Here is a 13,409-nt window from a genome sequence, read left to right on the forward strand (position 1 = left end):
AACTATAATTTTTTTTTTTTTTTGTGAGGAATATTAGCCCTGAGCTAACATCCATGCCAATCCTCCTCTTTTTTGCTGAGGAAGACTGGCCCTGAGCTAATATCTATTGCCAATCCTCCTCCTTTTTTTCCCTTTTTCTCCCCAAAGCCCCAGTAGATAGTTGTATGTCATAGTTGCACATCCTTCTAGTTGCTGTATGTGGGACGCGGCCTCAGCATGGCTGGAGAAGCGGTGCGTCGGTGCGCGCCTGGGATCCGAACCCGGGCTGCCAGTAGCAGAGCACAGGTACTTAACCGCTAAGCCACGGGGCTGGCCCCGAATAAACTATAATTTGAGATCTCCCTGTGGGTTGGTAATAAGACACCCAAATGCTTAGGTCCCTCTCACTTTTTATTTACTTTTTTCTCTATTGTCTTACTTTATTATTGCTTTCTATCTCAAATTTATTTGTACAGATAAAACACTTATACTTTTTACTTCTCAGCATCATCCAGAACCCAAAAGACAAGAGCAGCCAAACCAGAAGAAAAAAGTTATCAAAGATCTTAATTCTGGTTTGGGGACACGTGAAGCACTTGGAAAACTAAAGTCGAACTGTTTAGAAAAATTAATTTGTTATTCAATCTTAAACACATTTTTTTCATAAAAGTAATGATGTCAATGGCATTTAGTTTTCATAGTTTGAAAACTCTAGAACTTGTCTGAGTCCTGTGAACAGAAAGGACATTCAGAGCCAGGAGACAGAAGTTTGGGATTTTTTTGTTTTTCTCATTTTTTCTGGATGTGGAGCTGACTTTAGGCAAATTTTTGACATAGAATAAGTTAGTCTTTGTCCCTCTCTGCCTCATTGTCTCTCCTAGGTTGCTAGACACACATAGACACTCCTTTTCTAAACACAATCACTATCCAGGTTTGCCCTACCTCCCAAAATATTCCATTTCAATGTAGCTGTTTTCATTTCACGAACTCATTCATACTAATATTTGAATGTGAATATGTGAACTGACGACCCTTCAAACAACCTAGTAGGATTACAGCCTCAAGATGATTTTTTTAAGCCACAAAAATCCCCATACATGGAAATTCAGGCAGCATAACCATTAGTAAAGCAAGAAATGCAAGCAGCATGTGGGAAAATGTTTCCTAAAATGGGATGCCAACATTGGAAAACGAGATCTGCCTACATGTCTGCCTGAGGGAGGTTTGTTCCTCTGATGTCCTTTTTCTTAGTTTCTTTCCCTCCTGTATTTGTGAACTACGGGGCCTTTAAAACCTTGTAACCTATAGTTGCACCCACAGGGCTCAGGTTGGGTAGGAGATAAAGGTGTGAATTTCCAGGAGGGAAAGGTCTAGACAGAGGAGCTGTTGCTATACATAAGAGCATCTGCAAAGACTTGTGTTTATAAGCCAGTAAAAATTTACAATAGATAAGAAGTTAAAATTCATGAAATTCTAAATTCTGGTACCTTGTGTAAAAATTCTACCCTCCAGCATGTTGTCCCAAACTGTGAAATTAAATATCTAAAGATGGTTTTATACGTTTAATCTCTGTAACAGTCATTGTCCTTTCTCATTATCAAAACTTTCTGTCCTATTTGAAATGTATTTGTCTTGAATGCCTCCTTTAATATGTATGGTAAAAAGCCTGCCATATATTAACATAAGAAAGTCAAAATCCAAGTACTTTCTGTTTTCTGAGTTGTTTGGGACAAAATTTCAGATGCAACAATAGCATTCACCCCTACAAATTATAATTACTTATTTTCTGTTGCTTCTAACTCGTTGTATTCAATTTTGATACATTATTTGTACAATTCAGATCATCAGAATACTCTCAATAGTTCAGTAACACTGCAAACACTAATTTCATGGAATTTCTCTACTTGTCAAGGGACGGGGTAGAATAGGATAAGGTTGTTTATGTCTCCTTCTGGGTTAGTTTTCGGTTAGCAGTAAGACCGGACGCAGCCTTAGGACTCAGCTCTGACTTTCTGCCTGCTGGCCTCTCTAAGATTACAGATGTTTGGCAGGAGATGAAAGTAGATTCCACTGTGCTGTCCCTTCTCTGAAGCCCAACTTGAATGCAGTATCAGAATGGTGTTTCACTCTGGGTACTCACTCCAGGCACTCCAGGCAAATTAATTTGTATTGAGCCTACATCTAGTGTCATGTGGTCAGATTGCAGGATTTCACTGAAGGCCAAATTTGCATACGAGGTAACAAGTGGCAGACATAAACTCTGGATCCAGAACTGGCAAGATTTACGGGGGTGTGAGAACCACAGCTAAGTCAGAGACACAACTCTTCCAAGAATCCCACTGGTTAAAAGTGATTTCTTATCTTGTTTGTCTGTAGGGTTATAATCAGACCTTTATAATTACTGAATAATAACCAGGTAAAGTGACAGTATTATCAAGGAGCCATCTACAGCAGACATAACCAGATAGCGTCATGAAGTATGAACTTTGTGAGAATCTTGACTTGATTTCTTCTTTCCTAAAGATTTTAAGACACATATGAAACCATGTTTTGATTGCGATCTTGCAAGTTCCTGAACATGTTTACATAATGGACATATGTTATAATAACAAATATAGAACCTGCAAGAAGTAGTAAAAGCTATATTATGGCCTGAAAAATGTATACAATGGCTATAGCTGTGGCCTTCTTCTGGCATAAGAGATAAAATGGGATTAATTAGTAGAGAGTTGCAGTTGGGATATATCCAAGATAGTATTTATCATGGAATTAATTAAGATAAGGAGATGAAGTCAAAATGTTATTTAGGAAAGTCCTCATCACAAGAAAAAAAAATTGTAACTATGTACAGGGACAGATATTAACTAGACTTACTGTGGTGATCATTTCACAATATATACAAATATCGAATCATTATGTTATACATCTGAAACTAATATAATTTTATATGTCAATTATACCTCAATAAAAAAATATACTATTTAGGACCTACAATGTCTTTGAAGTTTATGTTGAATTTGGGAGAAATAGCTAGGCCTTATGATTTGAAGATTGAAGATCAAGCACCCAGTTAAAAAAAAATAAAAACACTTCCTACAACTAATATAAGCCAACACAGATTTTAAAATCCATATTTTTTCCAGTCTTTAAATGACAATGGGAAGGATGCTATGTTTGGAAAATAGAATGGAGCCCGTTCTAGAAGAAACTAGGTAAATACTTTTTTAATGAATGATAATACCACATATTCAAAATCAATCTAATATAAAAAGTATATAGCATAATATGTTATAAATAGCAGCTGCTCAATTAATGTTTATTGAATTAACTGAAAAGTAAATGTAAAACTTTCTAACAAAAAGCATGAACATTTTGACTATAAGACAAATAAATGGGATATGTAACACTGAACAGTTAAGCATGTAAAAAAATACAGAGCTTAATGAGGGGCTACTTGAATTAATAAAATCACAACTTCAGTCACACACAAGGAAAGGAAAACTTATTTGGGTAGTTCAAATTTTGGTAATCAATGACACCCAAAAGGCACTGAGCCAGATGCAAAAAAAAATTTTTTTAAGAAAAAAACACAAAAAGAAACATAAATTTAAGATACGTTATCTTCTTTAAAAAGGGCTAATTCTAGATAGACATGTGAAAAGAGAAAACGGATATCAAATCCCATTGAATAGTTTCCTTTGTGATTTCGTTTCTTAAGGTCAATTCTAAATAACACGGATTTTTCCCCCCAAAATAGATTATTTCCTTACACTTAAATTCAATATATTACCCAAACATCTCCAACATTTTTAAAACTTAATTAAAAGTTCACAATATTCACCATAGCAATAATTTTCTAACACTGACTTTGGGTATAGAACACTGCCTACAACAGAACGTTACAAATAATTTACAAGCACCCTAGGTGTGACCTTAACAGATAGAAACTAATTTCCATGACATATGGCATGTGAGAAAATATCAGTAAGGATAATAATAAAGTCTAAAGAAGCAGGCTTTTTTTTTTTTTTTTTTGGTGAGGAAAATCAGCCCTGACTAATACCCATGCCAATCCTCTTCTTTCTGCTGAGAAAGGCCAGGCCTGAGCTAACATCTATTGCCAATCCTCCTCCATTTTTTTTTGTTTTTTTTTCCCCTTTTTCCCCCCAAAGCCCCAGTAGATAGTTGTATGTCATAGTTGCACATCCTTCTAGTTGCTGTATGTGGGACGCGGCCTCAGCATGGCCAAAGAAGCGGTGCGTCGGTGCTCGCCCGGGATCCCAACCCCGGCAGTCACTAGCGGAGCGCGAGCACTTAACTGCTAAGCCACGGGGCGGCCCCCGAAAACATTTTTTTTTCTGACTCATTGAGCAGCTTTAAGCACTACAGGAGTTCATCCCAAATATGAAACATGCCGAGTTCAAATCTCATGAGGAAAAATCACTGAATGGCATTAGTCCTAAAGGTTCCAACAAAAGGAAGCTTTAGTAATTAGCCATGCATGTGCATAAAATAAGCAGCTAAAACAATTGGAAAGATGTTTCTTACAATCTTTTCTTGTTTGCTTTTTACCTTTCAATATTCAGATGTGTGGTTTTCTCTGTGGCCGCCAAACATCCCTACCAAATATATTTTTCTCTAAGAGGTAATACTTCAACGAAAAACAGCTGTAATTTGTAATCACGTGTTTTGGTTAAGCTCATTTTTTAAAAATGCCTGGAGCTTCAAAATACCACTTGCTCAATACAGCGTGTTCTGCACCGACCCATTTCTAAATATGGATTTTCTCTTCCTTTGCAAGTAAGCAACTAGTATAAGCACAAATGACAAATTTCTAAACAAACTTTTACTCTAAGAAATCTAGGGAAGACTGTAAGTTATAATCATTGCCTTTAACTCTTCTCTGCTCCAAACATAATAGATGAATATTTTCACTGTTGGTAAGAATATGCCCATATCACAAATCTTGAAACAAAAAACCCAAATGACATTTAAGTTCCTCTACATTGCACAACTGCAATTTGCATAACAAATCATATTAGCAGGTCTTCCTTTCTCACTACAACCTAGAAATATGCCAAAAATGGATTGTGATTTGAAACAAAATTTATCTGCCTCGACTTTTTTTCTTTTCTTTTGGTCAGCACAAATTCAGAATAATTATTTAAGGCTTTCTTAAAGGAAGAATAGACTTTCCATAAAAAGTGCATTGAAGTTATGGGATAAAGTAATAATAAATGTACTATTTGTTTCAGAATCTAAAGAAATTGAGTCGCAACGTATTTTTTCATTCTAATACATATACTATTTCATATTAGCCCTATTTGCCCACTCTCTTGTTTTATTAACTGAAACATGAAATAGATTTGCCAAGGATTCTAGGTCTATATTTGTTCTATTTGATTTTTCAAAAATCCGAAGTGGCAAATAAAATATTTCCCTATGCAACAAGAATAGAAAAAAAAGCTATCTCAGTTCTTTTATTAATTTTACAATCAAATACACAGGCCTAAAAACAGAAAAGTCAAGGGCACCATACTCAGAAAAGTCAAGGGCACCATACTCATCTTTGTAACCCAACACCACAAAAGGGTCTTGAACACGGTAGGTATTCCAAAAACGCTTCTGAATAAATTAGGAATTATCATATTTGGGGAAAAAATGAGATACAACTGAGAAATCATGCATTTACCCATTACAATTTACACTAATAGTACATTTAGTCATAAATCTTAACCATTTTATCCTCCTTTTCAATGTCCTTCTACTCAATTGAATTTGCTTTCAAGAACAAGTGAGCCTCTAAAGGTCATCTCCTTTTGTAGCTCAACAGATTAATGTTAAGAAATAAACATTTGGCACTTAATTTTGGCTATATAACCCAATGCAGTAAGTTTTATTTTCTCACAAAATATCACAAAGCTGTAATTATTTATTCAATGTGGATTTGATTTCCTTAAACTATGATCCCAACCAAATAAAGAAAAATAAAAGAATAATGTTATTATTAAGTAAAATTACCAAGCAAATGCAAATAGCGCATTGGACAATGGATGTCAAGATAAGACTATAAAATTTGAGTAAATAAAAAGAATAATTTAAAGCAAATTTCGGTTTGTATATTTGAGTTAACTGGAATTTACAAGGAATGAAGTGCCTTATTAGAATATATGTCAAAAATAAAATGTATTTGAATATAGTGGACTGTAATAGCTATTGATTTTGTTTTCTTACCCAGAACGCCTTTTCATCCTTACATGTCTATGAACAGTGTTCCCTTTGTTTTGGGGAAATTGTTCTCAACTTCACATGGTCCTAGTGATGCTATCAATCAGGATGCCTCCCTCCTCTCCACCTTGCTCCCAACCTCTTGTCATGGGGGTGGGCATGTTACTCAGGCTGGTCCAAATGTGTTGACAATATAATTGTTACAAGAACGAGTATTTGACCCAATTGAGTCAACCAGAGTCCTTATCTGGAACCAAGTATACTGATGTCCAGACACAATAGCTCTCTCTTTCCAATGGGTTTGCTAATCGAGGCCCAGGTAAGCCTGAAACCTTGGGCAATTACCTTCATCTGATATTCATCTGAACAAGGAGAGAATGAGGCAAATACAATCACAGGCAAAATTTACAAAGAGAGAAGACCCTAAGAACATGGATTGATTCCCTGGATCTAACTGTACCCAATTTCCTCCTCCAGACCACCCAGTTATACAAGCCAATTTGCTTTTTTTCTCCTTAAGCTAGTATGAACTTTGTTTTTGTCACTTGTAACCAAAAGTGTTAATACAGTGGAATATAAATAAGAGGATGAAATCAAAGTTATATAGAATCAGAAGTCAATTCAAAATAAAGTATTTTCTGGCAAAAAAGAAAAAAGAAGTTGATTTTTTTAATGCTTAAATACACCATAACTATATTATAAAAATATAAGAGTATTTTCAAGAAGCATTGATTTTATTTATTCATTCATTGATAAATATGAATTAAGCAATGACTACTTACCCAACACTATATTAGCCACTAGGCAAATAAAGGAGTAGGGGGAAATACGGTCCCAATCTTCCTACCATTAATGTGAAAGATGTTATAATGAGGCACCTCATCTACATTCAGTACTAAAGGTCCTTGGATAAGCAGAAGCCCAGAAGAATCTGATTTATAGTGAGCTTCACATTATAGACAGTGCTTTTTAAAAGGAGTCCTAGAAACTGATTTCCAATTTTGAGTAAGTCCTACCAGTTTGAGGTTTTTTTCCTGTAAATATATCTTTATAGTTAGTTCACACTTTAGGTTTTTCATCAAATCATGATTTTATAAATAGAGATTTCCACAACTAAGCAGTCAACATTCATAGCAGAACCTGCTAAAATCACTTAAGGTAAGGTCTTATCAGAATGTTTATTAGGTATGCTCTTCTATGAAAATGATTTGCCTGTAAAGAAAATGATTGTGCAATGTCTTCTCATTCCATTAAAACATAGTTTAGACACTTTTCTTAGATACTTTTCAAAAAAAATAACAACTCAGACACGACTGAGAAAAACAATTTGGCTCCAAAGCTCAAATGAAGCTTGTATTTCCAGCATTATGAATGAAGTCACTTTTTGAAATGTATATTGCACTTTTTTCCCTTTGTAAACAATCTATTACAGTTTTATTTACATTTCCTACATGTATGAGTGATCCTTCCTTCCTATTTATGCTCTGATACTTCCCCATTAGGTACTTAGGAACTTGGGCATTAGCTGCCATCACCTAGGATGTAGTGTTCTTCATTCTTTTGGATCAAGATTATTTATAAAACCAGCTTTATGGCTGATTCATCTCTTCTGCTTAATACTTTCAGAGGTACTCCATCCAAAAAAAAAATTGTGGAAATAATTGCAAAGAGTAAAACATCACATGGTTTTGTGTTTTTTTTTTTAGAAAAAAAGGAGGGAGGGGTTCCACAGAGCATTTTGATTTTTATTCTTTCCATGTTATTCACCAATCATGGTTTTGTTTTATTTTTAATGTTTTCTTCCACAGCACTACATTGTGAAACACTGAACCAGAAACAACGTGATACTCACATGTCAGTCTGACCTACACTAGTTTGAATAAAATTTCATTTTCAAATAAAAGTCCTGCAATCGTCTTTCCAAGAAACCAAGAATAATTGTTTAACATTCTAAGATCATAAAGATAGTCTAAAGTGGAAAATAAAAGCTTTATAGTCTTGGACTTGTGGGCAATGGAGGGGGAGAAAGAACTAGAGTAGGAACAATGACTCAGTTTTGAAGTTTTCTGACGAACATTCCACTGGACCTCCACTTCTCTAAGGGACATCCCCCACCAGGACTTCTTCCCAAGCCCAATTCAACTTCTCTCTCCGCCCTGCTGCCCTAACTCTCCGGGCCCCTCTGTAAAAACAGCGTTCCCTCTCACTGCTTCCAGTTATTCATATTCGTCAGGGCAGAATGCCCAAGTTACATTTGATTCCCCTCCCTGTCCTTTGCATCCTATGTCCAGTGAGCTCTCAGGTTCTATCAAGTTTTTAAAGCTTCCCAAATTTACCTTTTTATTTCCAGTTTCACTGCCATCACAATAATAATAAAAGCAACTAATATTTGCCAGCTAATATTTTCCAAAGCCTTCAGAGCCTGGCTCGGCAAGAGAAAACGGTTTTATACCCAGAGGTTCAGCCCCACCCTGTTCCTGACATGATTCCGACCAGAACAGAGAGTTTATTAGGTGCTTCCCTCGAGGTCCTTGACCTAGTTTTATTGTGAAAGACCTAGAATCCCAGTGCCTGAAATAAGCCCTGAGCAACTATGGTCCATTTGGTATGCTGTTTCCCCCTTAACAACTAGGTTTCTACTCTGAATCACTAATTAGCACTAGGAGTTCCCCCACAAGAATTGTAGCTTTTTTCTGAATGCAGGGTCCTGAAATTCTACATAGCTTTTGTCATGGGAATACTGAATCTCCTTTCCCAGTTGTTGGCTGGGTCCTAGTCCCATAGCCTCAAGATTTGGAACTAGGCACAGCCAAATACCTGACTTCGTGTAGCTACACCATCTAGAAACCCTTGTTGTTATGACCCACTTGCTAGATCTGATCCTCTCATATATCAACGCCATTGCCTTTTAGACCTAAGTCATTGAACATTTAGAATGCTGGCCATCTCTTTCAGTGCACTGCCCTACAGAAGGATCAATAACCCCATCCTGCATGGTCCTACCTTCCTGCCATTCCTAGCTTCCTACCAAATGTTTTAAAGCCCAGCTCTTCTAAGCAGATGATTCTTAATCCTTATCTCATTTAATTCACAAAACAATCCAATGAAATAGATACTATTATCCTTATTTGACTGATGAGAATTTTCAAACTCAGAGAGATTACGTTATAGGACATACACAAGTTCACATGGCTAGGCAGTGGCAGAGCTGGAACTCACACTCAGGTCTTCCTATTCCCAATCTCATACTGTCTCCACTATATTAGGTTTCCTTTTACCATGTCTCACAAGGACTATTGCAAGAGACATATAACGCACCTTTCCATCTTCCAAATCATCCTATCCACTACCATAAGAGTAGTATTCTTCCTAAATGTTCACTGCTATCATAAATTTCATGCTCTAAATTAATCTTCCATGGTTCCCTGATTATTTATGAAATAAGTACCAATTCCCCATCCAAACATCTGAGGGTCTCCACAATCTGAATCCAGCCAACCTATTAACATTTATCCCCCATATCTCTCCATTAATCCAAGCCAAGCCACACTCTCTCCTGTGCCTCAGCCACTCAGCCCAGGCTGTTCCTAGAGTCCTGTTCCCTGTTTCTAACTAAATCTACCCCAAGTGTCAGAGCCCAGTTCAAATCCCACCACAAAAAGCCTTCCATGACTTCACATAACGAAATTTACTCCATCCTTCTGTCAACTTGACTCTAGCCATATTGACATTTTAACACAAATTGCATTATAGGGTTCTTTATTAACACAAATTGCATCACATAGGGTGACTCACTGAAATTTCCCTCCTCCAAATCCCCCCACTTTGTAATTCTTGCAGGGGACTACCATATTCCAAACCTCAAATCACCATTATTTTCAATTCCCTTTAGAACAGAGAATTTGTGTTATTTGTGTCCCCTCTTCCAAGCTTAACACAATACCCTAAGCAAAGGAAGAGCTCAAAAAATAAGTGAATGAAAGAATAAATTAGATAATGGGAAAAGAAGGGTGAAAAAGAAGAAAGGTTTTTCACCAGTACCTACTTGAGATATTAAACCTTCATATGCACTAATTAAGATTGGAGGTTAAGCCAATATTCCAAAAAATGTTGTATATCACGTTTGCCTGGATAAAAATTTTAAAATTTTGATATGATGCATTTCCCTCCAAATTAAAATAGAATGTTAAAATTATTTTCTGAAATCAAATAAATTTTAGAAAAGGCATTAAATTGTTAACATGCAAAATGTTCATAACAAAGGCCTTTTTCAGTCCTTTGTTTTTGAAGTTATAAGAGATAGAACTACTACAGTGTTTCTCCTTTTTCTTAAACTACAATGAAGAAAGGCTCCAAAAGGAAGCTCCTATCCTTGCTGGTGAAGAAGCTGATTCTAGACAAACTATGTCTTATCAAAATGAGGTATCTGATACAGTAAGGGGACCAGACCATCTAGGTCTCTGGATTTTGGTAGGCAGGGGAGGGAGGACAAAGAAAACCATATTATTAATTTTTCTCAATTAAAGATTAAGTTCAAAGAAATTAATGCACTGAAATTAAGGCCAGATGTATTTAAATAACTTCTAGCAGGAAAAATAAATGATCTATCAATTTAACAACTATTTTGCCTTCATAGTACCAAATTTCTTTAAAACATTTTCTGATTTCTTCCATTTGCATAGCTTTGTATGAATATATTCCACAGTACAATTTTATCTATTAGTTTGGTAAATTATAAAGAATAGAGAGATATTCTCTTCTCTCTGCCCTTACTCTGAAACAGATAAACTATATTTGTTTTAAATACCAAACAATTTTTTTAAGATAAGATGGTATATAGCTTTTGTATATTATCAGGGGTGGAGCAATCTCTGCCTTAAAGAGAGATAAAGTGCTTGAATTGTCTTAAATTTGTACAAAGTGGGCAAAAATCCCAAGCTATCATCATGTTGATAAAACCTCAACCATTAGAGTGATCAACTTTGGTTGTACCGGCTCTGTTTGTCTGCCTGTCAACTCTGCCATGTTACTGCCAGTGTTTCCCCAGAGCCTGGCTTCCCTGAGGATAATTTCCTCGTCCTTTTGTGACAAAATAGCTGAAGTTTAACTATATTGAGACGAAAGCTATAATCATCAGCCCCCTCCAGATGAAACTCAAGAGGCTTTCTTTGATATTTCTAGCTAAAATAACAAAATCTGTCTAATTTCATGCTAAATCTTTCAATATAACTTACTCAAGCTGAAGTCCACCAAGAACTTCAGGCAAGAAAAACTGTAGCTAGAAATTCCATTCTACAGTTTCCCTAATACAAATAAAAATATGAAGTTTAGTGAATAAATATAATAAAACAATACCACCTTTATCTCCTCTGGTAGTCAACTACAAATTTCTTGAAGAAGAAATCTATAGTCATAACCCATAAAAAGAGAGTTTTTGAAAAGCCAACTAGTCACCTGGAGAATTTTGAATTAAACTTTTTATAAACAGAAAAAGAAAATTCCAAACAGAATAACCCAGAGAGGTCTTTTCTCCTTCCCAGTATAATTATAAAAATAATTACAAATTCCCAAGCACAATAAAATTCTATTTGAAATATAATCCACTGATTGGTTTATTTATAAGGTCAAATTACCCTCTCTTTTGCATTGTCCATTCATTTTTCTATATTTTAAAACAAACCACAGTTAGAGTAGTTATCTTGAATCCAGCTATAAAAATGTTTACTAATTTTTACATTGCAATTTTCTTCGTAAAAACTAAACACAATAATATATGTAAACTTCTAAATAATTGAATCTCTGTTCCATTCTGTATTTCTATTTGGCCTGTCCACTAGAAGTAATGATAAGTGATAGAACCAAATTCTAAGTTTTCTCTGAAAAGCTCCACATTAATTAGGGGAAAAAACCTACATGCTACTAAAAACAAACTTAATAAATCTCATTCTGTGTTTCTGAAAAACACAATCTTTAAAGAGAAATTTTAAATGCTAGAACCAAATGTCAGAAGAAACTGGATTTTTTTTTTTCCTTCAATAAACACCTAAAGATTAAAGGAAAAGCTTTGGCTTAGAGAATATATATTATTCACTTCCATTTTAGGATGGTGTTTACCAAAATATCATAAATACTTAATAGCAACTGTTCCTAGCGCTTCTAGCAAAAGGCAGTAAAATGAAACATAAACCCCAGGAGTTTGCTTTGCATCTCATCACTCCACTTCTCCGTGCCCTGTTTAGGCTAGCTCAGATTCTAATGATCACCAGAGACAGCTCAACTGAATTCCAAACAGAAATACTACGAGCTCCAGTGAAACTATTAATCATTAAAATGGAAAGAACAAGAACAGCAGTCAAACACTCAGCCGCTGGTTCAAGTTGCCTGACTAATCACTAAGAAATACCATATTTGGAGGAGACAGTAATCACACATTCCAATCCAAATTTTTATTTTATACTTCTCTTATAACACCTATAAAACTTTCAAGATATCAAGACAGTGAGGAACTCCATGCTCAAAGGATGAAAGTGTCTGAGATTGTTTATGAAAATCTTAAACTTGAAATCACAAACCCAGCCTCACGGAGCTCAGTGTGCAAGAAGTAACACTAAATCTCACTTACAAACAAAATTCTGATCTTTAGAATTATACTGTATTCACAATACCAAAGCAACTTCCTTCTTAATCCCTTTCTTCAAGATAATGGCCACCTGAACTGGATATCAAGATTACTTCTTACAGTTTAAAATATATCTAAAATTATGAGGCTTTCCTGCCCCCGGAGAAATACTCACAGAATTAATTATTCCTTTAAGAGCTTGAAATCCACCTTTGACAGGGAAAACTTGTTCCTTGGAATCAGCAATTCTTTCGAGCTTTAGAAAAAGGAGGAAAACTTAAGTAAGGGGTGGTTGAGACATACAACACTTTATACACTTCATCACATTTCAGTTATGTTCATCTGAAAACTTATACCTCAGGATTAATTCACTCGCATAGCCTGTCAGGAATTGAAGGTAACGGTCTTAGTGTTACTCTAAATGGATCACAACAAAGTGACCTAAGATCGGTCACAGCCCCTTTACATTGGCCTCAAGTTTCAATTTCAAAACAGTGCCAAGCTCTACTGGCTGTAAATGTCATGAAAACACAGGAGTCTTAGTCATGCTCAACCAAAAATTTAAATGTAAGATCGTTTTGTG

The 13,409-nt window shown here is 35.5% G+C and overlaps 1 protein-coding gene across 1 annotated transcript in view; it reads right to left on the reverse strand.

Annotated features, from left to right (window-relative positions):
- ANTXR2 (ANTXR cell adhesion molecule 2) overlaps positions 1–13,409 on the reverse strand; it is a 140,530-nt gene that overhangs the window by 108,144 nt on the left and 18,977 nt on the right. The window contains exon 7 of the mRNA XM_058547346.1: positions 13,002–13,082. Within this exon, the coding sequence (XP_058403329.1) occupies positions 13,002–13,082 (81 nt within the window). The remainder of the gene's footprint in view (positions 1–13,001; positions 13,083–13,409) is intronic.

This window comes from Diceros bicornis, chromosome 8 (assembly GCF_020826845.1).
Source record: "Diceros bicornis minor isolate mBicDic1 chromosome 8, mDicBic1.mat.cur, whole genome shotgun sequence".
In the NCBI taxonomy this organism is placed as follows: domain Eukaryota; kingdom Metazoa; phylum Chordata; class Mammalia; order Perissodactyla; family Rhinocerotidae; genus Diceros; species Diceros bicornis.